At 34.8% G+C, this 27,392-nt stretch overlaps 1 protein-coding gene and 1 long non-coding RNA gene across 3 annotated transcripts; both read left to right on the top strand.

The window, feature by feature from the left end:
• Positions 1-8,038: 8,038 nt before the first annotated feature.
• LOC146905627 (uncharacterized) lies at positions 8,039-9,377 on the top strand. The gene is made up of 2 exons (XR_015019584.1): positions 8,039-8,179; positions 8,284-9,377. It is a non-coding gene; the product is annotated as an uncharacterized LOC146905627 (long non-coding RNA).
• Positions 9,378-23,749: 14,372 nt separating this feature from the next.
• LOC146905628 (Surfeit locus protein 2 (SURF2)) lies at positions 23,750-27,392 on the top strand. 2 transcript variants are annotated; one of them, XM_085731096.1, is made up of 5 exons: positions 23,750-24,080; positions 24,180-24,277; positions 25,582-25,908; positions 26,849-26,897; positions 27,014-27,392. In XM_085731096.1, the coding sequence occupies exons 1-5, from the start codon at positions 23,818-23,820 to the stop codon at positions 27,096-27,098; spliced, it is 822 nt and encodes a 273-aa protein (XP_085587222.1). In that variant the 5' UTR covers positions 23,750-23,817; the 3' UTR covers positions 27,099-27,392. The 2 variants fall into 2 exon arrangements, with proteins under 2 accessions (XP_085587222.1, XP_085587223.1); XM_085731097.1 differs by having other exon boundaries at positions 27,017-27,392.

Genomic DNA, 27,392 nt, shown 5'->3' on the forward strand with positions numbered 1-27,392 from the left:
AGCTGAAATAAATGGTGAAAGTGATGAAGATAAAGACTAATACATTCATTATACGGTGTCGTTTGAACGTTTTGGGTTAGTGCGTGAAGTTATTTATTTATGTGTAAGATAGAGAATCTTGAATGGTGTATACGCTAATGATCAATAATTGAAGATTCGAATAATAAGCTTTTTGAAAATTTGAAAAGTTGCAGCACTTAGGGAGACAAAGCAAAGCAAAGCAAAAGGAGAGGCTCTTTAGTTTTCTTTCTTATTTTTAGACTTTGTGGTGGGATGATAGGACATGGAAATTTCAAGTTTTGTGTAAATTCATATTCGAAACATATCAAATGTTTCTTCTGCCTTTATATTTACAAGCCATGTCTATCTATCATTTTCTACTTGTATAGTATCAATTTATATCTAAGTTGTTTATTTTAAGTTTATTATATCTATATTATAAAATTGTGGAATGCTAGCAACACTCACTTTTCAACACTCTCTACTACTCACTCTTTTATTGGATGAAATCAATGTATGTCCCACCACTTTGTGCAGGTTCAATTTTCAAAGTGTAGACCCACAATGATTTAAACTAATATGAAAGTGAGTATTAGAGAGTGTGTTCAAAAGAGAGTGTTGCTAGTATTACTCTATAAAATTATATGATTTTCATCCTCGTGAGCTTTACTCAGTTAGTAGAGATATTGCATAATATATGCAAGGGTCGGGGTGTTGAAACAAAAAAAAAATTATGAATGTTTTAATGATAACAAACCTCGTGGAATAAATGATAAGTTTTATGAATGGTGATCTACCACACACATTGATAAGTGCATTATATCTACTCAACAATGAAAGAATGAGTATATCATCAGTTGAAACAACATGATCATATCTCCATGAAGATTCATAACTCAAGAATCATGATGGAAGAACTTGAATCATGATGGAAGAACTTACATCACAAGCTACATAAGAATGTGCTTGAAGTTATGTGACAAAACTCACATTGAGTTTTATGTTATATGATTTGAAGATCCACCATGGGTAAAGAAGATAAAAGGAAATATGCATACAAGTTAGGAAGATTTTGAGAACCTCCTCAAAGTATCACACTTCCAAATCTTCTAAAGATAAGAAGTTCAAAGTTCAGAATGTTCCTATGAACAGAGTTCAGAATGTTCATATGAATGGAGTTCATAATGATCATGAACATAAACCAGAATATTTCCAGAAATCATAAAGGATTATTTCATGGATAAACAAGAATATTTAAAGTCATCGGTTACAAGCAATATTGAACTAGATGCAAAGAAATATTCTTTTGGACTTCAAAGAAAGAATCATATTGTTTGTCAAAACAAATGATCTCTCCTTTATATGCTTCAAGTAGTTTTTGAAGGGAATAAATAAACAACCTTCATAAGGTTCAAAGTGTTGAAGAACAATAGAATGTTTAAGAACATCATAATGTTCAACACAAAGCACAACCGTCAAAAAGGAAGGAACCTAGAAGAAACATTCTGAAGTTCATATGTATGAACCCAGAAGGAGTTCAAAAGGTTGTTCAGAAGGTTCATTAGAGCAAACCCATAAATCAATGTCCACACCAAGAACATGCAAGAACAGATGTGACATGAACATATCTTATGCAGACAATGATTTTGACTTTGGATCAAGAAATCATTAAAGGCATCTATGGTGATTAAAGGATTAATGGATTTTGATAGTTCTTGGTATTTGTGCATTCTTGAGTAATAAACCAAGACACAAACAAAGTTTAAATCATACCAAGATACAAGAAATCAAAGGACATTTGATTTCATGAACTAACTCTGAGTTCAGAATGTTGCTCAGAAAGTTGATCAGAATGTTCAAGCAGAGTTCAGAAGGTTGTTCTTATACAAGCTCAGAATCTCAAGAACATGCAAGGTACACGTGACATGAATAAATGTCCAGTAAAGTACATTGGCATGGATCAATCAAACAATAAAGGCATTTACAAGATTAATGTCAAAAAGGATATTCAATGTTCATTCAAGACTATGAACACTTGAAGTACTAGGAATATTCCAATGAGACTATCATCCTAAATGTTGCAATCACTACACTTCAGTTCTGTTTTCACTATTAGGATTGATTACACCTTATACAAGTCTTACAAATCATCCTAAGTGAAACAGATGAAACATTCTGATGGTCAGAATGTTCAGCTCTGCACATGCTTTATATTGTGAATAGTACAATAGGTGAAAAGTTAAAAAGTAAAGCAAAAGTGAAGATCTTGTCTTAATCAATCAGTGATGGACATGTCTGAGATATGATATTGTACAGTATCTTGCATATCTCTCAAAGCATGGGTCTGAAGTTGCAGATTCACTACTCTCTCTCTCTCTCCTGCACAATGTTTAATGCAAATTTGATTAACTTTATCCAGCAACTTTTTGATGCATATGGAGAAGTTACTTTTTATGGATATAGTCCAGAAAAATCATATGGCACACATTGAAAAAACCCAGAAACTCATCATACATTCATCAATGATGAACCCAGATGAAGAACATAATGAACATCAACATTCTGATGAAGAACACAACAACATTCTGATGTTCATCCTGAAGAACACAACAACATTCTGATGGTCAAAATGTTCACCCAGTTTTTCAAGTAAAAGCTAGTGGGGCACAGGACACGTGGAAAAAGACCATTGGTCACCCTACAATGGCTATATGAGCCCAAAAACTCTATAAATAGAGATCAAGGCCTCAGTATAACTTTCACCATTGCAAAGCATACAAGAAAACAACAAAGATTGTTTGAAGCTTTAGCATTCGAATATTGATCATCCCAAAGATTCCAAGAAGTCTTTCTAAGTGTAAATCAATTCTTTCTGTTATCTCTTTAAAGATAACTTTTTCCATTCTCCACTTATTTGTTTTCAAACATTCAAACTCCATACAAATTGTAATCAAAGTCTCATATAGCTTTAGGGGTACTAAAGTGTTAGTTTGAGCAGAAGGTGTAAAAGTCTAAGTGGGTAACTTAGTCAGAAGGTGCAAGCCTGCTGAGGCTTAGAGAATACAGGTGTTGTAATTATTCAGGTGAACAAAGATTGTAAGGTGCTTTCTTCTTCAAAAAAAAAAAAAAGATTGTAAGGTGCATGATTTGAGAGGTTATCTCAAGCATCATAGTGGAAACTCTCACAAGATTGTGAGGAGTGGACTAGCCCACATTGGGTGAACCACTATAACTCTGTGTGTGTTCTTTCTCTTCCCTTTACTCTTATAAATTCAATATACACTATACACACACAACACAGTTACTTGATTAAAACAGTTTCTGCATAATCTGCACAAGAACGTCAGAACTTTCTGAAGCAATCTCACTAACTTAACTTTTCCAAGTAAACCACTTGAGAATTAATTTTAAGTTGCATGTTAATTTTTAAAGGGTGACAATTCAAACCCCCTTTCCTTGTGACTATTTTATCAACTTCACGGGGTTCGAACCCCGAACACCCCACTTCTCCACATTTAAAATATGTGAGCTCTGACCACTAGACTACTTGACCAAAAAAAATTATATAATTTTCCACACTTATACGCGAAGCACGGCAATAGATATCTCCATGAAACTCGGCGGGATATGTTGGAAGCCACTAGAGATTAGTTCAACGGTCCAGATTGAATGAGGCACTCAGAAGGTCTTCTATGTTGCCCTGAATAGTGAGGATAATGGGTTAATGGTCAGTTATGTATTGGATCGACGATGTGGATGGGGAGTAGTTACATTAAATGTCTACATAATTAAAGCGACACTTTTCGCACTAACTGTCTACACATGTCTCACATGTGTGTGGATTTGGTAGTGATATACCATGGTTGTTTGAGAGTGGATGTAGCTTCGAGCGACAATTAGGAGTGTATGAAGGCTTTATTCGTATTCCGATGGATCTTGACTATTGATTTGTCTTTTGAGTGATACTATAAAGTGAGAACTTTCAGATTTTAGAAACTTTCTGAAACCCCTTGCTATTATCTCTCGTTGAGTATTCACCTTGTTTTGTGTTTTCTTTGCCATCCTTCACGCGATTTAAGATAACACAAAGCTACTTCATCTTCCTCTCTGTTTACTATTTGTTTTTTGTTGATCATACGAATGGTGAACTTGGAAAACCCAGATGAAGTAAGAAACCAAAATTTTCCTCTAAATGTTGAGGTCCCTATTAAATCCCTAAAGGTTTTAGACCTTAATCAATGTATACAAACTGAAAAAATCACTTTATGGTCTCAAACAAGCTCCCAGAGCTTGGTATGACAGAGCTTTTCGAGGAAGATTTAATGTGCTGGCAAAGCTTCTCAAGGAAGATTTAATGTGTTAGCACTTCTTTAAACAATGTCTCTATTCTCTTCTCCTATTTAAGGAACTTGAGCGTTTGAAGAATATAAGAGACTTCACGAAATTTAAGTGTGCCAAAACTCTGTCAGAATTCATAGTGCACAAACACTTAGAAAAATTCTTACAAACTGTTAATCCTAGTATTTTTTAAGTGTTAGAAGTATATTGAGCTTTAAGTTAGATTACCTCTCTCTGAGTATCAAAGTGTAAGCACAATCAACTTTATTTGTATACTCTGATTGTACAAGTCCTTAAGTGTGAGACAAGGAAATATTAGACTTGTGTGTCTAAGTTATTGTAATCTTGTGTGATTATAGTCAAAAATTCCTTGAAAGTGCAAGGGATTGGACTAACCTCGGACTGTGAGGTGAACCATGTTAATTTATTGTGCTTCTCTTCTCTCTGTGTTTGTGTGTGTGCGCGCGCGCGTGTGTGTTTATCTTTGCTTGCTCTATTTTGTTAGCAACATAGAAAAAGTTTTTAGAAAAAGTCAACACAATTCAACCCCCTTCTTGTGTTTTTCTCACATTCACAATTAACCGTGTACGAGCACCTATAGAACGACAATGTAACAACCCGATTTTTCGATTAGATTTATTTTTATTATTCTTAATTGTGTTATATGTGCTCTTGTGTGATTATTTGCCTCTGTGTGTATTTTGGTCGGGATTCGCATAATTCGGTGTTAGAAGGGTATTTTAGTCATTTTGAACTTAGGGGCATTTTGGTCATTTTGAGAGCAGGGGTAAATTTGTAATTTTGCTGAAGGTTATTTTTAGTGCTTAGTGAGAGTTATTATTTTACTAAGTGTTGGAGAGGAGTGTAATTATTTAGTTTACCGTTAAGTGACTGTTAGTGTTGTATTTTACCGTTAAGTGAGTAGTAACATTTTGGGTTAGAATAGAAATGGGTTAGACCCATTAAGACATTGTGAGTTGAGCCCAATTGAGTAGAGCCTATATAAACTCTAGTTGGTAGTGGAATTGGGGTTTTACCAACATTTCATTTCATTTTCACAATTAGAGAGAGATAGAGAGAGAAAGCACAAGAGGAGAAAAAGGGTTTTGAAGAGAAGGATCTAGAGAGAGCTAGAAGAGGCTAGAGAATCAAGGGTTGGAGCTAAAGTGAAGCACTAGCTAGAGATTGTGGAGAATTAAGGTAAGGGGGTTAGAATTCAAGCATAATCAATAGTTGTAGTTCATCCCTAATTCTTTGCTTAAGTTGTTAATTGAGATTTTGTTGTAGAAATTCGTGCTTAATTATAATGATATGATTATGTACATGAATTGATTGATAATTGTGTTGTTGTTGTTGAATTTGTATGTCAAAATGGGTAGATATGAACATAGTATGCTTTTGTATGAAATTGATAAATTGTGAAGTTGTGGTTGTTGAATTATGAATGGATTCATGTTCAATTGTTGTTGTTGATGATTTGAATCATGTTGTTGTTGCATTGATACATTGGGTATCATTAATTATGAATTGGTGATGAGAATTGTTGTGTTGTTGTTGAAAATAGTTGTTGTGATTATTGGTTTTGATTATAGTTGAAAACTTGTTATTGTTGAGAAAATGAATTTTTAAAAGATTCGTATAACTTATTCAAATGCCACGAAACGTGTGAGTTTGATGTGTTGGAGCCTCTGGTTATGCCTCAGATCACTTTTGACATTGAAGGGTTTTAAACATCTGATTTTGGGGTGAAAATGGCGTAAACCCGCTCCTGAAACGCACGAAAACACGTTACGGGGCGCTGCGCCTGAGCTAGGGCGCTAGGCGCCCACACTCAGAGAGCCAGCGCCCAGCGCTGCACTCCTGGCGCCAGGCGCCCAGGACAGGGCAACACCCTTGTTGCTCCGTGTTCGGGGGGTCGGGGGCAGTCGTGTAGGGGTCCGTAGCGACCGTTTGAAGGTGTTCTTGTACTGTTTTCACTTACTTTTCAACTGGAACCAACTTGGCTTTATCAAATCTTTAGGTTTTTCAAATGGCTTCAAGCTTGTGTACACGATATTCGGTTTTTCGGAACGTGTTGGAAAATGATCTTTTGTGAACATAAGGGATTTCAAGCTTAGTCTACAGTTTATATAGACTTAGGCAAGGCTTGTAAAGTTGGTGCAATGTCCTAATCATGTTGAACTTGATTTTCGGGTGGAATCGTGGAATATGTGAACTTGGGATTTTCTCAAACGAACTTAGGCTAATTTTTGAATTAAGGCTTGATTGTTTGTAAGTGGCCTAGGCTCATGTTCATATGACTTTTTTAAAAGTAGTTATTATTGGTTTCATCAAGCTTAACATGTTTTGTTTTTGAAAATGGGATTCTCTTGTAAAAAGAATAAAGAGAGACGAACTTTGAGTTTTTCATGATTTCGTCTCATTTGGCCTAGAGGTATACTTAGTTGAGGCATTGAATCTTGTTTACGTGGTTTGGTTCAATAACTTCATTTATTTTGAAAATGAGATACCGATAGATGGACTTTGTTGAAAACGGTTCCTTCGAACCAATTACCTTGTAAATCTTTTGTGAATGACTTTATGTGATTAATTGAGGATATATGAATGGTTGTTGAAGGTTGAATATGATGCTTATCATAAATGTAGTGTTATTCCACTTTGCTTGGGTTGTGAGAAGTATGTGGGATTGTTGTGAGATATTGTGTAGTTGATGATGACTCATATGTGAATTGTGATTGGTTGAATGTGTATGGACATGAGTATTTGATAATGCAATGTTGTTGAGCTAGTCAATGTAATTGGAGGTGTACATTTACATTGTCGTTGGTAGTTGTATGTTGAAGTTGTGCATTATCAGGTCTTTGTTGTATGTCCATGCATCATATCATATGAAGTTAGTTGCGAAATGTAAAAGGAGGTGTACTTTTACATAGTAAGAGGAGGTGTACTCTTACTTAGATGTGCAGTTGGCATCTAATGTTGTTGTATGGTACCACATGCATGTATGTGTCGAGTATAGGCGCATTGCATATTGAAATGAAATCTTGATGTGATATGTGAATGTTGTTTGTTGGTGACATGTGGATGCTTGCTTGTAATATTTGGATTGGTCGAATGAATGAATATTTGGAGGTTATTTGTTTATGCAAGCTATTGGAAAACCGAATTGTCTTATTCATTTCAAATTATTATTTTTGATTATGATTGATGTAATACTAACCTCCAGTGGTTTTAACCGCCTACCTATCTAGAGAGAGAAGGCGTTTTAGAACCTATGTAGAGGCTAGGGTTTCTGAAGTGAATTATGTGAAGAAGTGTATTTTGCATCAGCAAAAGGGTTCTATTTATAAAACCACTTTGTGGTACCAGACTTAATTCAAGTTCTACATAACAAAGTCATGTAAAAATACAAAGAGTTTATAAGGGTGTTACACTAGGCATAAAGTGCAAAACCCTATCAGAAAAAAACCTTAAAACAATCCTAATTTTTCCATTTTAGTCACAAAAGGTTATAAAATAATAAAAACTTGGTAAAATAAGAATAAATTCTTATGATTGGAGTTTTTATTTTGCCTATTTACTAAGTGTGCTAAAAAGACAAACTCTATTCTTAAGAAACATTTTATAATTATTATTATTTTAGGAAGTTGTTTACATATCTATAAGGGATAAAAACTATTTAATGTACTTAAGGAGCGGATGAAACTTTATAAATTATAAAATGCTAAAATCATATTCTATTTCTTACATGTATACGGAAAAAATATGGTTGAAATAGTCAAGTTTATTTATGGTTTGATTATCATTCTTTTCATATATCTTATTGCAATGAATGTTGATGGTAAGTCATTTTTTCTCATTCTCAAATTTCGTGAGTTAATTTCTGCATAATGTATGATCCCATTTTAGTAACATCCTTTTATTATCTCTTATTTTTCCTTACAGCGGTTACATATTGTACTCAAAATTATGATTGTCCGGATGATATGTGCCCGTTTCCTGATATATCATGGTGTAATAAACACAACATATGTGCATGTGCTTGAGTGATGTGTCCATAAGATTCTACTTGAAAATTATAGAGTAAATTACACTCCCTCCCCTAAAAGAATGTTGAATTACACTCATCTTCCCTCTTATGTTAAAATATACACTCCCCTCCACTGAAAAGTAAAATTTATACTCCCCTTCCCTATGAGATGCTTGAATTACAATCTTCTCCCTTAATAATTAAATATGCACTATCTTTTAATCTATTTTAACTTAGATAAAGACTTTTATAATATATACTAATTTTGAATCACCATTTAGAAAAAATAAATTTGTTTCTTTATAATTTAAATATTAGTGATAATTAAATTTAAATATTTTGTTATTAATTTTATAATTTTGAGTAAAATATTCACTTTTAAATAACCCTACTTAATCCACTTTAGTAATTTTTCACATATTTTAATTTTATTTTGGGTTGTTTCATATTTTATAATAAGGTTTAAAACTACGTGTTAACGTAATTGTGAATAAAAAATAGCGAAAAATATGTATTCAAAATTTGATTATACAAAAATGGACCCGCAATACTATTTTTCTTCGAAGTGTGTTAGATTTTTTTGCTAGATTATTAGAAATAAAAAAAAAATATTGAGGGAGTAAAGCGTATATTTTAACATAAGAGGGGTGGGGAATGTAATTCAAGCTTCTCTTAAGGGAGGAGAGTGAAATATTTTCTAATATGTTTTGAGTAAGAGGGGAGGGAAGTGTATACTTTAACATAATAGGAGAGGAAAGTGTAATTCAAGCATCTTTCAAGGGAGGAGAGTGTAATTTACTCAAATGGGTTGTTTTGCGAAATCAGATTCAATTAATTTGTGAAAACTGATTGTAGAGATTGTGGGTTAAAGAAGATGAACAGGTTGAGTATATGAGAATTTAGTGCACGTGTTTTAAAATGTAACTTTTTAATCTCAACCATTTATTTTTGATCTAATGGTTGATGATCATTCTTACCGTTCTAATATAAGATACTTATTCTCATAGTATACATCCTCATATATATATATATATATATATATATATATATATATATATTACACTTTGATCTTGTAACAATCTCAAATGCCTGTTCTCTTTTCAAATATATGGGGAAAAAATTGATTGCTTCAAATCAAGGAAGATACAATCACCTATATTCATTCCTTGAATAAAATCTCTTTAAAATAAGGGAAATGCTAACTTGTGCTCTTAAGATACAAGTTAATGAGTCAAAAATAAAAATATTTTGTTGTAATTTTTTTGGTAAATAGAGATAACTTTCTTTAACCAAAACAGTTATTACAAACTATATGGCAACAAGAAGCCACAAACCAAAGAAAATAAGAGTAAATCTCACAAAAAACAAGAAAAGCCAAAGGCCTCACAAGCTTAACATTAGGCTCTTCATATTTTTAGATCTCAACCCACTAATGTAAACAACCCTTATGATTTGGTTAAGGAGTTCCTGGACCGATTGATGAATGTGCTGAAATCTTCTGGCATTCCTTTCCTTCCAAATCATATACTCCGTAATACTCAAGTCCATTTTGCTCATTTGATGAGTATCAATGTTCCTGTTGCATTGACTTTGAATATGTTGCATCACAACTTGCCAGTTGCTAGTATTAATGTTCATGTTACTCCATTGCATTGCACCTTTCCATACAACCTCCAAATACTCACAAGTAAAGAATAAGTGAGAATGAGTTTCATTCTCTTTTTTACACAATATGTACATTTGGTCACAATGAATTCCAACTTTACTCAATCTGTCACAAGGTTGCAATCGACCATGAATAGCTAGCATGGTAACAAACAAACACTTAGGAGGAGCTGGATTATTACATGTCATTTTCCTCCACCTAACTTTGACAAAACCACCTCTTAAAGCATTATACATTCGCTTAATAGGGAAGTTAGCTTGTTGAAAAGCATTACCATTGGCAATAGAAAAAGTGTTAGCTCCATCAAAAACTTTTTTTATTATACATGAAGCTTGTGAGGGTACTTCCACTAGAAGCACATTTCTTCCTTTTATGTAATATTTATGAACCCACTTCACCCATAAGACATCTTTTTTATTGGTCGAATTCCAGAACGGTTTACTAAGGGCAACTTGGTTCCAACAATTCAAATCTATGACATTCCATCTTGTATTTGAATTTAAGAAAATATTTTGTTACAATTAATGTATTTGAATTTAATTTTTTTACTTTTAATTAATTGTTGTACAAAATTTAAGAAAATATTTCTACTTTTGGTTGTTTAACATGTGCCCTAAGGACACAAGTTAGTATGCCCCTTAAAATAATTATAATAGCTGGAGATATGTTTACACATATAAAATATTTTTTTTCTTATGATAATTATAAAAATTAAAATAAACATATTTCAGGGACTAAAACAAATATTCATTATAGAAATTATTCTCCTAAATGGTTAAAAAGATAAATAATAAAAAGAACAATAATAGCTTTCATCCCATAATAATAAAATTATTTAATTGAATAAAGTTTTTTTTTTGAATGTAAACTGATCATATTTTAAGAAATTAAATCGTGAAAGTACAAAGATTGGGCCGGGTCAGGAACTTCTCCTGCCCAAACTCGATTAGGGTTAGTGGTAGCCAGATGGGCTAGACAATGGGCCACTGAGTTGCCCTTTCTCTTAACATGAGTAAACTTAGACTCAGAAAACATAGAAACTAAAGACTTAATGCAACGAACAATAGACCCTAAGTATGTCCTTTGCTCTTCTTCTTCCTTCAGAATCAGCTTATTAACTCGTTCACTATCGCTTTCAAAGTGTACTTTTTGGAACCCTCTTTCCACAGCATGAAGCGCAGCTTGATACAAACCCCAGGCTTCAGCAGCAGCGGCGCACTCAAAGCCTGGGCAAAGCCATGTACCGGAATCTACAACCATTCCACAATCATCACGAGCTATGACTCCAATCCCCCAAAAATCGACCAAGGTAAGACATGCATCACTGTTTAATTTGATAAATCCAGCTTCCGGTCTTAACCATTTCACCACCTCAGGAGATCGAGGAAGATGAGTGGATCTCGAAATATGTGTGGATCTCGGAGGAGGGGACCTATTGCTGCGAGCAATACTCGAGAGTGGAGATCTGGATGAATGAGGCGGCTGTGGTTGGAGATCTGGTCCTGCTGCTTTAGCCATTTTGAAGCTGAGAACGTTGTTGCAAGCTCGTTGAATAACCAACTCTCCTGGTACAGTTTTATCCTCAAAAAATTTCTGGTTTCTAGCATGCCATATGCTATAAAGTAATGCTGCAAGATTGATAATAGTTGTTCTATCAACTCTAAAGATAAAGTCTATAAGCCAATCTATGAAGCTAGTACTAGGGAAGTTCTGAAAGTTTATCCCAAGTTGGGAACCAAACATCTCCCTTTTAGTCTGATCACAATGTATAAACATGTGATCTAAAGTTTCAATCCCATATTCACACCTGGAACAAAGTATGGAACAGTTAATGCCTCTTTTGTGGAGGTTGCTTCTGAATGGAAGTGCTTTATTAATAATCCTCCATAGAAGAACTCTATGTCTAGGGATGGTATCAAGGTCCCAGACTTTCTTCCAAATAGTATTCATTAACTCTGAATTAGAAGCTTCTTGTTCTCTATGAGCTTTCCATAATTGAATAGCTTGATAACCAGATTTTACAGAGTAAACCCCTTGTCTGTGTACATCCACAAAATGATGTCTTGAGTTCCTTGATGGGGAATGCGAAGTTGCTGAATCTAGATCCTTTCCACAAGAAGAAAAGTATTATCAATAATCTCAGCCTTCCATCTGGGGGGATCCTGCAGAATCAAATCCTTCAACAACCTAGGATTTAGGTTGTTAGTGTTTTGGGACAGAATCTTAAACTCATTTTGGTAGGGAAGCCACCTATCTTCCCAAATATGAATATTAGCACCATTCCCAACTTGCCAGCAACATCCCTTGTTAACGACCCAAATCGAATTATAGAGACTTCTCCAAGCATAACTGGGAGAGGGGGCCTAGAGAAGCTTTTGGAACATCATCATTGGGATAATACTTGGCTTTAAAGATTTTGGCAATAAGAGAATCAGGATTTGTATGAAGTCTCCAAATTTGTTTGGCTAGCATGGCTATGTTAAAGTCCTTTAGGATCCTGAATCCCAAGCCACCTTTTGTTTTAGATTTAAGGAGTCTGTCCTTGTTGACCTAGTGAATTTTGTTGGAGTCACCTTTACTGCCCCACCAAAACCTACACAAAGCACTCTTAATTTTGTCACATATTTGTTGAGGGAGCATAAAACAGCTTATCACAAAAACAGGAATAGACTGGGCAACTGCTTGAATAAGAGTACTTCTGCCTGCAAAAGATAAGTTTCTTTCCTTCCAACCCTTTAGTTTCTTAGTCACCTTGTCCATGATGAAATTGAAGTCTTGAGTTTTAGATCTTCCAAACTGAGTAGGTAAGCCAAAATATTTTGAGATTTTGTTGGAAATATTAATAGGAAGCTGGTCATGGAAAGCTTTTTTAATATCTTCCTTGATTCCTAGGCTGAACACCATTTCAGATTTGACCAAATTGACTTTCTGACCTGATATGCTCTGGTACAGTTGTAAAGTATTTAAGAGAAATCTAGCCTCCTTAAGGTCAGATCTGCAAAATAATAAATTGTCATCAGCAAAAAAACAAGTAAGAGATAGGAGGGGCATTATGGGCTGCTGTGATCCCCTGGAAACTCCCCTCAGCTTGACCTTTTGTTAGGAGTCCAGAAAGGACTTCTGCACAGATGATAAACAAATAGGGAGAGAGAGGATCACCCTGCCTTAATCCTCTTTGATGAGTAAAACTATTAGTAGGTTGTCCATTAATAAGAAGAGAGAAGGAAACATTGGAGACACATTTCATGATAGTTGAAACAATACTAAGAGGGAAACCTATAGCAAGAAGAGTTTTATTAAGAAAAGTCCACTCAATTCTATCATAGGCATTGGCCATGTCTAATTTAATATCAACCGGTCCATTTCTAGAATTGTGGGTATTGTTGATTTTATGAAAAGCCTCAAAAGCCACTAAGATATTATCAACAATCAACCTATTAGACAGAAAAGCACTCTGATGATCACTAATGATAATAGGAAGAACTTTATTGATTCTATTTGCAATGGTTTTAGTAATGATCTTAAGAATGACATTGCAAAGACTAATAGGTCTATAGTCAGAAGGGGTAGTGGGGTTATTAATTTTGGGAATAAGAGTAATATATGTTTTATTAATAGCAGAGGGATTCCCCCCCCCCCCCCCCCCATGATTCAGAATATGTAAGGCTAGCTGGATGACATTAGTGTCAATGAGTTGCCAATAGGTTTGATAAAAAAGAGCAGGCAACCCATCTAGGCTAGGGGAAGAGGTACTCTTCATAGATTTCATTGCTTCCACTATTTCCCCTGGAGTGAAATCAGCAATGAGTTCATCCTGCATCATTTTAGGAACTCTGTTATTAATAACATCCAAATTGTGTTGCATAATAATAGGCTTAGAAGAAGATAAAATATTAGTAAAATATGAAATAAAAGTGTCATGAATATGTTGATTATCATGCCACTGTACTCCCTGATTGTCAGTAATGGAGTAAATGGAGCTCTTCTTTCTTCTCTGACTGGCCTTGAAATGGAAGAATTTAGTGTTGATATCACCATACTTTAACCATTGAGTTTTGGCCCTTTGAGCCCACCAAACTTCCTCCTAGAGTAGAGCTTCACTGAGAAGTTTTTCATTATTCTATATCAGTCTTATAGTCTCAGCATTAGGGATCTTGTCCTTCAGCCTCTGAAGCCTATCCTACAAGGAATGTCTCCAAATTTCTTAAGTCCCCATTGATGCAGTTGGTGGAGGACTGCCTTACACTTAGAAACACTGTCCCTTTGAGTTTTCACCCAATTATCTTGTACAATTTTAAAACTTTCTTTATCATGACTCCAAACCTCCTCAAATCTAATGAGATGCTTCCTATTATGGTGAGTCGTCCTGCAAGCAAACTTATCCCAAAATTCTAACAAAATGGGGGAGTGGTCAGAAGTAAATCTTAATAAATGATAGTTAGTATATCTAGGGAAGAAATTAGTCCAAGAGAGGTTGGCACATAATCTGTCCAGCCTTTCCTTAATGTGGTGAGAATCCTCTGGATTGTTAGCCCAAGTGAATTTATTTCCATGATAACCTAAGTCAAAAAGCTCACAATTATTAAAAGTGTTCTGAAAGAGGTCACAGTGGACATAATCCACATTTCTACCTCCCATTTTCTCAGAGCTATTGATGTACAAATTAAAATCACCAAAAAGTAACCATTTTTTATTATGATAACTATTATAGTGGGTATTAATAGTATCACAAGTGAGATGTTTTTTGCTTTGAATGGGATAGCCATACATGCCAGTAGCATACCAAATATCATTATTAGGGGAGTCCAAGACATAAAATTCAATCAGCATTTTATTATGATTCACAAGGTGAAGATTTACATCATTATGTCAAATTAAAGCAAGAACACCAGACCTACCTCCACCTTCAGAGTTGCAATTCACAATGAAGTGATTCTGAAGGTGGCCAAGACACAACTTACTAGGGACATTAAGATCAGACTCTCTCAGCTTGATTTCCATTAAAAAGACAACCTCTGGGCACTTGGACCTAAGGAGCCTCTTGTAGGCTCTAACTGCACCAGGGATGCCCAAACCCTTGTAGTTCCAGCTTAAAATTTTCATCTGCCTTGGCTGACCTTGTTCTCAAGGCCTGCCATCATTAGAGTATCCATCTGAGTGTCAGGAGAACTATCAATGTAACTAGTAGCATCTTCAGATTTCCTTTTTAAGAGAGCTTTGTGCATGCGTACCTCAGAGTCTGTAGCATTCTGTTGCTGAGATCTCTGGGGTTTAACTTTCTGACCAGTAGGAGTATGGCTTGGAGAATCATGATGCACTTTGAGACTAGCCATCTTCTCCATCAGCCCCTTTGGGATAGGACTAAATTGCCCACCACTAAGGGAGTTTCTAGGGTTGCTCCTAAAGGTTTTTTCTGTGTGTTGCATTATCCTCCTGCCATAGCTATTGGAGCGTAGCCAAGCTCCTCTAGGGTTCATTCCATTCATCTCTGCAGCCACACTTTCCATCTGTTTCTTTATGCAATTTTCTTCAGAGTGTCCCACTAAACCACAGTGAAAATAAAACATTGGGAGGTTTTCGTATCTGAAATCAATCCAATTGACCCCATCCACTTCATTGCCAATATACATGCCTGCCCTGATTGGGTCATCCACATTGAACCAAATTTTGATCTTCACAAAGCTAGCTTTATCTGGTAACTAATAGACTGCAGCATCTGAACCTCTCCCAACTGGCTGTTGTAACACCCTAATTCTATTAAAGCAATAAAACATGTGAATCTAGCAAATATTCAAGAATTAGACGCTACGTCTAAACAAATAACAACAGTCATGCATATATATATATAATATCTCATTAGTCACAACGGATATAATCATACATCTCCACATCAACAATACATATGCCATGATCAAAATACATCAACATATAAATCCTCCAAGTCCTAAACACACAGACAAAAAAGTCAAACAACAACAGACACAAGACACTAAAGCCTAATCAGAGCCTGTCCTAGACTCTAAGACACGACAGCGGAGAAAGCTCCCGCCATCCAAACATCCACCAAGCAAACTCACCAAGCAACTAATCCTGCACAACGTCTACCCATCCATACAGACAGGTAGGCGGCAAAAACCACTAAGGGTAAGCATTACATTAATCATAATCAACATATAAAAACATAGCATTCAAGGATTCATACATATCACATATACTTAACCATCCCACCTAGAATAGTAGCAACACATGATTATTATCCCCCATTACTAGCATCTCAAGCCATCACATTACTAACATAGCATATCAAACATATTCAATCTCTAGTCAAGTCATCGACAAGAATTCATCGTTATCAACATCAACCAATTAAAATATTACTCACCTCATTGCTCATCTAGCATGCTTAACACAACAAGTACAATTCATCATTTCAAAGTTATAAGCAAGCAATCATCATTATCAAAGAAATCACCACATCATATGTATATACATATACAATTCTCACCTCATCATTATTATCAAATTAATTATCATCAAATAGACTCACCAAGTGTATAAGTACAAGCAAGTAAGACATGAAATTAGAACATAGTTCAATTATTCACAACCATCAACAAAATCCACCAATGTACACATACACTAATCCACACAATCACAACATTCGCCAAATTTCACCAATACACAAATTCATCAATTCACATATTTAATTATGTCACAACTCATCAACCATTAATTCCAAATGTCACAAGTATGTATTCATCAACCATACTTATCATCAACAGTCACCATTCACATGCAACAACAAGATAACATTTCAATATGCAAAGCGCCTACACTCGACACATATATGCATGCGGTACCGAAACAACAGTCATTAGGTGCCAACTGCACATCTATGTAAGAGTACACCTCCTCTTACATGTAAGAGTACACCTCCTCTTACAACAACTATGTAAAAGTACACCTCCTTTTACATTTCAACATATGACTCAATATGATATGATGCATGGACATACAACAACGACCCAATAATGCACAACTTCAACATCACAACGACAATGTAAAAGTACACCTCCCATTACATTGACTATCTCAACAACATTGCATTATCAAGTATACATGTCCACACACTCAACAATTATAATTCACATAAGAGTCATCATCACACACATCATTATCAACTACACAATATCTCGCAACAATCCCACATACTTCTCATAAACCAAACAAAGTGAGATAATACAACATTTATGATAAACATCATATTCATCCTTCAACAACCATTCATATATCCTCAATTAATCATATAACGTCATTCATGAAAGATTTATAAGGTAATTGGTTTAAAAGAACCATCTTCAACCAAGTTCGTCTATTGATATCTCATTTTCAAAATAATTAAAGTATTGAACCAAAACCAAGTAAACAAGATTCAATGCCTCAACTAAGTATACCTCTAGGCCACATGTGGGTGTAGTAGAGGATACTTTGGCGTTTCACCGGCCAAATGCAACGAAATCATGAAAAACCCAAAGTTCGTTTCTCTTATCATTTTTCAAGAATTCCCCATTTTCTAACCAAAACAAGTTAGACCCAACACATCACAGTTTGAAAACCACAATTGAACTTATAGAACCCAAGTTTGAAAGTAGGAAACAATCCATAAGGTTTGGGTTGACTTAAAAGTGGTTATGCAGAGTTTTCGTAAAATTCCTCTAAGACATCCTTAGAGCATCTTCCTCATAACTTAAAATCCAAGAATCATTTTCAAGTCAAACCAACGCCATTGGAAAGATAACAAAATTATCTAGAACTTTCATGTTTACACCAAAAACCAAATCAAAATAGAGATTAGGGAAAAAGATGCAAGAACGCGAAACAGGGGGTACTGCCCTGTGCAACTGGCCATTGCGAGTAACTTTACTCGCGAGGCAAGTAAGCTCCAGGGAGCCCCTACTGCTCGCATCCATCTCACCTCGCGAGCGCAGTGGCGAGTTATGACAGTTCAGTCTCGGGAAAGCCTCCATTTTCACCCCAAAACCCCAATTTTGACTTCCCAATGCCCAAATTTGATCCCAAGGTTTGTCCAAACATTTCTAAACATGAAAAGACACTCAAAATCATGTAAAACTTGCATCAAAACATCCTTACAACAAAAATCATCATTTGACCCATTTTTATGAAAACTTCATGAACAACACAAATTCATATCCACATCAAAGATTATGATTACCCAAGGTTTCTAACATCAACAACAGCACCTCACAACATCAACAACAACACCCAATCATGAATTTATCACAATTCATCAACAACAACATCTCATATCATCAATTTTTGGGTAAAACACAAAGCATACATATGTACATGATTTAAGCTTGCAATTCCATCAACAACCACTCAATTAACATTCAATTTACATACCCAAACATTGCATTACAACATAAGCACGAATTTCACAATTAATTTCACAAATAATCAATTATTCAAATAAGCACTTATGTAGGAAATTAGGGTAGAAGCTACAACTAAGTGATTATGAGTAAAGACTAACCCCCTTACCTTAATTCTCCACAAAATCAAGCTAAGGTTTCACTTTAGCTCCTAAAGCTTGGATCTCTAGCTCTCTCTAGCTCTCCTCCTTCAAACCTTTTCTCTTCTCTTGTCTCTATCTCTTCCCAAATGTGAAAATGTTGGTAAAATCCTATTCCTCTATTAACACTAGTGTTTAAATAGGCTTTACTTAATTGGGCTCAACTCACAATCCTTAATGGGCCTAACCCATTTCTATTCTAACCCAAAATGTTGCTAATCACCTAACGGTAAAATGTAATACTAATACTTACCGGTAAATAAAATAAATTACTACAACTCCCTAGAGGGAAACCCCACACGAGCTGACTCACAGTGAAGAGGGAAACCCCACAGTTGAATCCAGAGAGGGACATGAGTAAAGTCCAGATCTTTCAATCAAAGCTTTCTATCCCATAGGTGAACAACAAGCCACACATTCCTAATGATCCACGGGCTCCCCTTTAGTATATTTTGTAAATTTGCTTCTTTTTCCATAGTAATTTGGTAGTGTTTATCTTCTAACTCAATGATCTTGAATCCTGCAGGGTTACCCCAAATACCTAGCAAAGAATTGTTGATCTGCTCGAAAGGTATGATCTTGGATGTCAAAAATTTTCCAATCACACTTTTTTGACAGTATATCACACTTTCTTGGACATGAGTCTCTTCATAGTAAAAGAAAGGATCCTCCTTGCTGGATTTTAGTGACTGGTTTAGATTCTCAGTAGAGTTTTGCTGATGTTGCTGATATTGTTTTGTAACAGGACTTGAGGGTGAAAAGCTTGCTCCATTGCAAGATCCAATGCCATCAGGGTTGTGACAATCTAGATAATGGAGGATAGGTTCCATATGGGGGAGTTGGACTTTCTGTATTTTGAAGGGCCTTTGCACCGAGTTGCCTGGACTTTGGTTCAGAGAGGATGGAGGTTCCTGAATAGTTTCCTTACCGTGTTAAGTATTCATGGTAAGGGAGGAAAAAAGAGGAACAAGAAGATCAAAAAGAAGGAGAAAAGAGGAAAACAAGAAACACGAGAAGAAAAGATGGGAAGAAACTACGGTTTAGAGAATAGTCCCCAACCCCAACTAAAAGATGAAAACCAAAAGAGAAACGATGATAAACTCAAAGAAACAAGATAACAACCTAGAAGATATCTAACAAACCCATAAACTCATCCAAAGATGGAAACATAATAGAATTACCCAGAAACACCCAAAGGTGAGGGAGGAAAACAAAGAGAGGCAGGAGGGAAGAAAAGACGGGGAAAAGGATAGCAGATTGGGATCAAAAAGGTAACAATTACTGAGAAAGGGAATAGAGAGAGGAAGAAATTGATAGGGCCAAACCGCAAATGCACGGCCTATCGAAGTAATAATAGTAAGAAGAGTATCGTTCCGCTAGGGAGTTGTGAATTCAATTAACTTTTAGAGAATGATTAGAAAAGAAGAAAGATTATGAAATAGGGGGTTAATTGCTGAAGATAAATAACAATAATAATAAAAGAGCCTTGGGATTATTGGTTTATCATAATAACAAACCCTTCACTAAACAAGACTTAAACATCTAATTTCATGGTTTACACCTTAATTTCTAAAGACCGGTTTCCCTTAGCCCCTCACCTTTCCGATGAAAGTCCGGTGAGAGTTTACTTCTAGTAACCAAGCCTATTTCGCTGACTTGATTACTAGAAGATGCATAGAGGATTGAAACTACTCTTTGTCTCGATAATTGCAAAGACTATTTCACTGTTTTGCAATTATTGTCTAGATTCACTTGTTCTAACATCAAAGCTCCGCTCTCGCTTTATGAATTGATGTTTGGGATGATGGATTAACGATTATCAAACCCTCCGCTTTCGCTTCCACAGTTTGATAATTGTTAATCCACGTTAAGAAGGTGAATCTAGATTAGAAATTAGGGTTACATAGAAATTAGGGTTTAAGCTTGGTTTGTTTAGGATTATGTCATTAGACTTACCAACAATCCCAAGACAAAGAAGTGTCTACTCACTAACGTTCATTGTAGACGTAGGGGAAGAAGAGAGAAAGCAATAAAGTAAAAGAACAATAATATAAAAGTGAACTTTTATTCCAAGAACAAAAGATGAATGTTTATGATGGAGTGCTACTCTATTTATAGCTTTACATTTGACTTAAAAACTAAGCAACTAAAAGGGTAAAACAGTAAAGCTGCAATAGGGTAACTTGGGCCCGAAGAAAAAGCAGCAAAAGGCCTTCTGTGAGGTGGCACGGCCGTGCCACATATTGGCACGGGCCGTGCCAAGCTTCTGACTTGGGGGCTTTATATTTTTGTTCCGAATCTTTCGTATTTTTGCTCCAAATCAGCTCCATACTCCTTTCTTTTGCTCCAAGACACCTTCCATCATATATTCGTTCCTAAAATATAATAAAAAGCAATTTAAAGTAAAATATTCTAAAAGGAAATAAAATGCAATAAAATCAAATCAAATCTTATTTAAAACTAAACTAAATAAAGCATTAAAATATACTAATTTATGACTCATCAGAAATCAAAAGGACAGAAGAGATGTGAAAAGAAGAAACCATAATTGAGATGCAAGAAAAAACCCTAATTCTTGGAGCGATTTGCGATTAGCGATTTCGAGATCTGTTATATCTTTCTCCTAAACTCTGAATAAAGTTAAGTGTAGTTAATAATATAAAATTAATAATAAGACGCGACACATGTCACTCAAATGCCACATATTTTTTTTTTTTGGGTAGTGTTACAATGTAACGAGGCAAAAAGAAAAGAAAAAAAGAGGGACAGAAGAAATTAAGTTCCAAGCTTATCTCTCAGGATGAGAGATTCCATGCCAGGCGGAGGACAGTTCCAGTGAGCAGAGCACCTTGCATGTGATCCTTCCTTAGCCATAAAATCTGCACACATATTTTGTTCCCTAAGAACATGCACCAATGTTGTATTTCCATTTCATTGTAGAGCATCTTTAATATGAAGGATGTCAGTAGCATAAGTGTGCAAGGAATGATCACGACCAGAAATAATCATGTCAACTGCTTCCAAACAATCACTCTCGGAAATAATGTTGACATAACCTTTTTTACTGCAAAAAACAAGACCTATCTGGATAGCACGTAACTCAGCTAATAACGCATCACCTCCAGCTTCATAGTGAGAAAAACCAGCTATCCAATCTCCATTATGGTTGCGAACAACACCACCCGCACCTAAATAACCAAAATCTTCTAGAAAGCTACCATCAATATTGAGTTTGAGTGTACCTTCCGGAGGGGGGATCCAATGAGCTACGAGGCGCGATGAGTGTGGGTCTAAACCAAGATTGGGATAGTAAGAAATGCATTCATCATGTAACAAAAAAGTCTTTCGCACTACAACTTGGATACGCCAATGTTGATCCTTAAAAATAGTATTGTTTCTCCAACACCAAGCATACCATACTCCTGTAACAAACAAGATAGAGGAAGTACCCTTTGTCATCTCATGAAGCCAAACATTGACATCAAATTCAGAGAAAAAATTATTATAACGCCCCATATTCAAGCGAAGCCAAAATTCTTTAGAGTGCGGGCAATCATGTAAACAATGAAGAATATCCTCTATAGGTGAAGAGCAACGGGTACAACTTGGGGAAGCTACCATGTTGCAATGATGCCGACGGGCATTAATAGGGAGAGCATTATGAAAACAAAGCCATAGAAAGTGTTGAAGTTTTGCTGGTACTTTAAGGCGCCAAAGCCAATTCATGTTACAACTCACATTCCAATCTCTATTTTGTTGAAGAAGCCAATGGTATCCACTCGAGCAAGTATATTTACCTTTCTTTTCATGCCTCCAAGTCCACGCCGGATAATTTGGTAAGTTGATTGTCAATTATGTTTATTTACTCAACACAAAACATGATTTATGGACTAAATTTGACGCCGGATATTTGTTTGAAGGATTAAAAGAAAAAATTATAATTTTATAAAGATGAAAAACATATTTAACCTTGTAATAATTTAATAATATTTGATTTGTAATTTTTTTATCTTATTTTCATCTATCGAGGTTTCTCTACAATTTATTAATCATAGTATATAGTGTAAATGTATACAAATATTTATAATTTTTGATTTGTTTTTTATTTTAATTTTATTAATAAACATATTTCTTTCCTCTCATTTTCTCCTTTCTATAAAATATAACTAAACAATCATATTATTTTCTTCTTAAAAAAAAAATCATATTATTATATTGTATTTTAACTTTTTTCTTTATCTTTCCTTCATCAATCTAACAAAGAATAAATAAGGTAGAGATTACGAGCCCGTTTGAATGAACTTATTTATGAGCTTATAACTTAATTACATTTTTAGTCCCTATAGTTTTGATAATAATGAAGTTGGTCCCTCCATTTTAAAGTTACTAAGATTTGGCAATATCTTATATTTTTGAACTTAAAAATGATGATGTGACATATTTTAAATGATGTATCATACAACCTGATGATATAAATTAATCAATACTCATAAAGTTAACTGAAAACTCTAAAAACTTCAATTCAAATATGATTTATCATGATTTTTAAGTTCAAAAATCTAAAAAATAAACCAAAACTAAATAATTTTAAAATGGATGATCAATTTTAAAAGTGAGTGAAAATAGAAGGACTAATTAAACCTAAAATAGAAGGAATAATTTCATCCTCATGCGACTATTCTTTCGCTTATTAGAAAGCTCTCAGCTCTTCCTTGGTTGGTTTCTTTTTCCCACACCTTGAGGGAAGACAATGAATGTGCCGATTGACTGGCTAAATATGATACTGACAACATTGACACTTTGAAGATATAAACATCTCCTCCTTCGCAACTAGATTCGCCTACTCCTCTGAAATTTTTAGGCAGCGAGTTGCTTAGTCTTTTGTTTTTTTATTGTTTTCCTCCTGATAAAAAAAAACCTAAAAAATTATTTGGGTGAAATTTTGCCCATTAGTAATAATCTAGGTTCCACTTTGGCACACCAAAAATACAAAAAAAAAAAAAAAAGAAGTATTTTTTTTTTTCTTTTACGACCAAAATGGGTTTTTGTCTTTTTTATGAAACGACACCGTTAAATGAGTATACTGAATCCTTATTTGCAATAGACTTCAGCTGAGACAGTTAGGTCTTGGCTACAACAGAGTCGATATTTTTTAAACTAAAAATAAATAAAAACTTAGATTTCTCCGTTATGGCGGAGACGACGGCGGCGGTGGAGGTGGCGACGACGGAGGAGAATGTTAAGCAGAAAGAAGGAAGCAACCTATTAGGTTCACCGAAATTCAAAGAAATCGGAAACGGTAGATTCAAATGCGTAGAGACAGGTCACGAAGTACTCTCCAAAGACATACCTTTTTACTCCAACAGTAAAAAATGTCGTTTGGGTCTCATCGATTTCGCTTTGGCTAATAATAAATCTCCTCTTAATATGTTTAATCAAGATCCTCTTTGCCGGTAATTTCTTCGTTCCTTTTGCACTTTTATGTTTTCGTCTCAAAACCGATCCAAACCGCACCGCGAACAAGTTGGTTATTGGTTTGTTTGTGTTTGCAGTTCGAAGTTGATATGTAAGTTGACTGGTCATAAGGTTAATAAGTCAGAGGAACATATTTGGAAGCATATGACTGGGAAAAGATTCCTCAATAAACTAGGTCAGTTTTTTTTTTTTTTTTTATTGATTCAATTTTTGGTGAATGATGTTGTTTTAGTACTTTAAATTGTAGGGATTAGAGCAATGTGGATAAACAACTTATGTATTAACTACTGTTTGGATTGATTTATTTGAGCTTATTTACTGATATAAGTTTTGTGAGACTGTTTGGGAGAACTTATGAAAAGTTTGTGACAATTTTTATAAGTTTTTTGGTCTTATTTTCATAAGCTCTCCAATTTAGCTTGGAAAAACAGCTTATTGCATATACAAAAACAATTTAACTTTATTTTATCTTTTTCCTATAAATATAGCTTGTGTATAAGTGCTTGTTGTAGTAAGCGTTTGTGCGATAAGCTGCAAATAAGCAGTTTATCCAAACAGGCCTATATTTTTATGAAAGAAGATAAGGTAAAGTCAAGCTGTTTTCTTAGAAACTGTTTGCATAAACTGAAAACAGCTTACAGACATGTGATAAGTTGTTTACATAATTTTTCACAAACAGTTTCACAAGTATTAATGTTAGTAGATATACTCAAATAAGCCAAATCCAAATACGTCTTCTATATTTGAAGATTGTTTTTCAATCTAGTTTCATTTGGATGCTTTAGATATCCATGGAAGTTTTTAACAAATTTCTAGAAGCTTGCTTTAATTGAGAATTTTTCAAACAACTTGTCAACTAAACATTTATGATCTTGTTAGATAAGAAAGACTTAATTGACACAGAGACCGGACACAACACGGATACTGACACGTCGACATAGCTAATAATTTGACAAAATCACATAATTCAGTGTAATTATACGTGTCTGTGTTGTGTTGGTGTCGGACACGCGGCTAATCCGAGGAGTGTACGTGCTTCATAGCTGACAACCTTCAATTGCATGTACAATTTGTCATTTTGTGAATTTGGAAGAGACTAAACTGTCCATCCGTTACCATCTGGAGGACCAAAATTATGATTCACCCAATTTTTTGTTTGAAATAACGTGGGTGCTTAAATGAAATGACAAGCCTCGGTTTCCCTACTAGTATTAGTTGATGGACCTAGTTCTCTTCGGTTGGGCTAAACACCCGCTCACACAGCCAAGGGATCTCGACTGTTGGATGTTAGACTATTTTGATTTCATCTAATTGTTTTAAATATACATATTGAAATATGAGTATTCGGTCTTCATCTAGACATTAGAGATCCACAACTGCATGATTGCAGATGATGAAAATTCATTTGTTGATTATATAATGGATGAATGTGTATTTTGTGGACTTCATTAGCTTATGCATTAATGGTTTCATAAACAGAGCAACAGGAAGAAGGAATGGAAAATGGCGAGAGCTTGCAAGAGCAGCAAAGTGTAGATTGTGGAACGAAAGCTGAAATGAAGATGAAGAATAAGCAAAAGAACAAGAAGAAAAAGAAGACAAAGAAGAAGAAAGATAAGAGAGTTGAAGAACTTATTTCTGAAGTTAGGAAGTCTTCTAATGAAGAAAGTGAGACAGAAGAGGAAGACTTCTGGATGCCTCCTGCTGGAGAACGCTGGGACAACGATGATGGAGGAGATCGATGGTGTTCAGATTCAGGGTCCGATTCAGAGTCAGAACCGGAAGCTGAAGAAGGGGATGTAATTGGTATGTATATTACCGTAACACATTTTATCTAAACTCAAATAAGATTTAATGTTACGATAAGTTGTAAAGTCAATTCAATAGCTTAGAGCCTATTACAAGACGTTACTTATACTGATAAATACTTACCGAAGTTTATAAAGAAGACACAGGATGAAAATAGGAATCAGTACTTAACATCTAAATATTGACCGAAACATAAACAGCTAGATGCTATCGCTTAGCTTGTTTTTTGTTGACAGATTATAATTGTTATAACAAAGGTAGAAGGACACTAGTGAAAATTTGAGTGATTGATTTTGCTGTTCTAATAGTAAGTACTGATACTTTGGTAGAACCGGCATGAAACTACTTTGATTTACCTAATAATACTTCTAAATTTTACTGTTCAAAATCTGGGAATTATCTTCCAACAGAGATTTGTTACAAAGGGAGAAAAGGAAATACAATAAAGAGATGGATAATTGTAACTGCTAGTAACCACTAGGAATTTGAGAGCCTATCTCTCCCAACCCAATCGCTGCCTGTGTCCTAAACTCCTTTTATTTAAAATTACACAAAATGGGAAATCCGGTTTATATATAGTTACTAGAGATAAGTTAAGAGGAAAATCAAAGATAGTAGAGCAGTTTCCTCCAAGAAATTCGAGAGTCCTGGGCTCTCCTTATCTTTCCCTATTTTATTCCTAAGCTTAAGTACACCATAACTGCCAATTAATAATAAAATATAACTGTGATAGTTATTTCTTATCTACTCATCTGATATGAGGATTAGACTTGGCACAACGAACCATGTTAACTTTGGTTAAGTTTTACTGTTCACATGTTCATATTATTTCTTTATTCCTTATCACAATTGTGGGTGAGATTAGTGATATATTACATGGTTTCTATTTTACTTGTACAAGAAAATTAACAGACCAGATGACATTTTTTTTTTTTAGACGGTGATGCTGATGTGGATTGCAAGGAGTCAGAAGAGTTATCCTCAAGGTATTTTACTTCAGCATGAAATTACTAGTTTCCAAACATTAGGACTTACCAATAGTAATACCTAGTTTTCCATATTACCAAATCTATATGTTGAGTTTCTTTTTCCTTATACCCAGCAGAACAAAAAGACTGTCAATAGAAGTTGGACCCAGCAGCTTTGCTTCTAGAAAGAAGAAAAGTAAGAAGAACGACGAGACTTGATATATGTTGGTTGAATTAAGCCAAGTTTTGCAGCAAATAGGTGAATTAAGTTATGTCAGATCAGGCTCTATGCATTATGAAACAATGCGGATTCGGGTACAAACTGAACTGTAACTTGTATCAAGAAGCTGTATTTTTCCTTCTTTTTCAGTAGTAAATTTTGTTTCATGATTTTGTTTCAATTAAACAATTATTTCATGATTTCACCACAATGGTTGTAATATTCCTTTACATCAGTTATATGAGTTGCAAATTTTGTGGAGACTGAATAAACTTCTAACTCTGGATGAGTTA

The sequence above is a fragment of the Medicago sativa genome, chromosome 7, assembly GCF_051527215.1.
Source record: "Medicago sativa cultivar Bolivia chromosome 7, Bolivia_mono, whole genome shotgun sequence".
Lineage (NCBI taxonomy): Eukaryota > Viridiplantae > Streptophyta > Magnoliopsida > Fabales > Fabaceae > Medicago > Medicago sativa.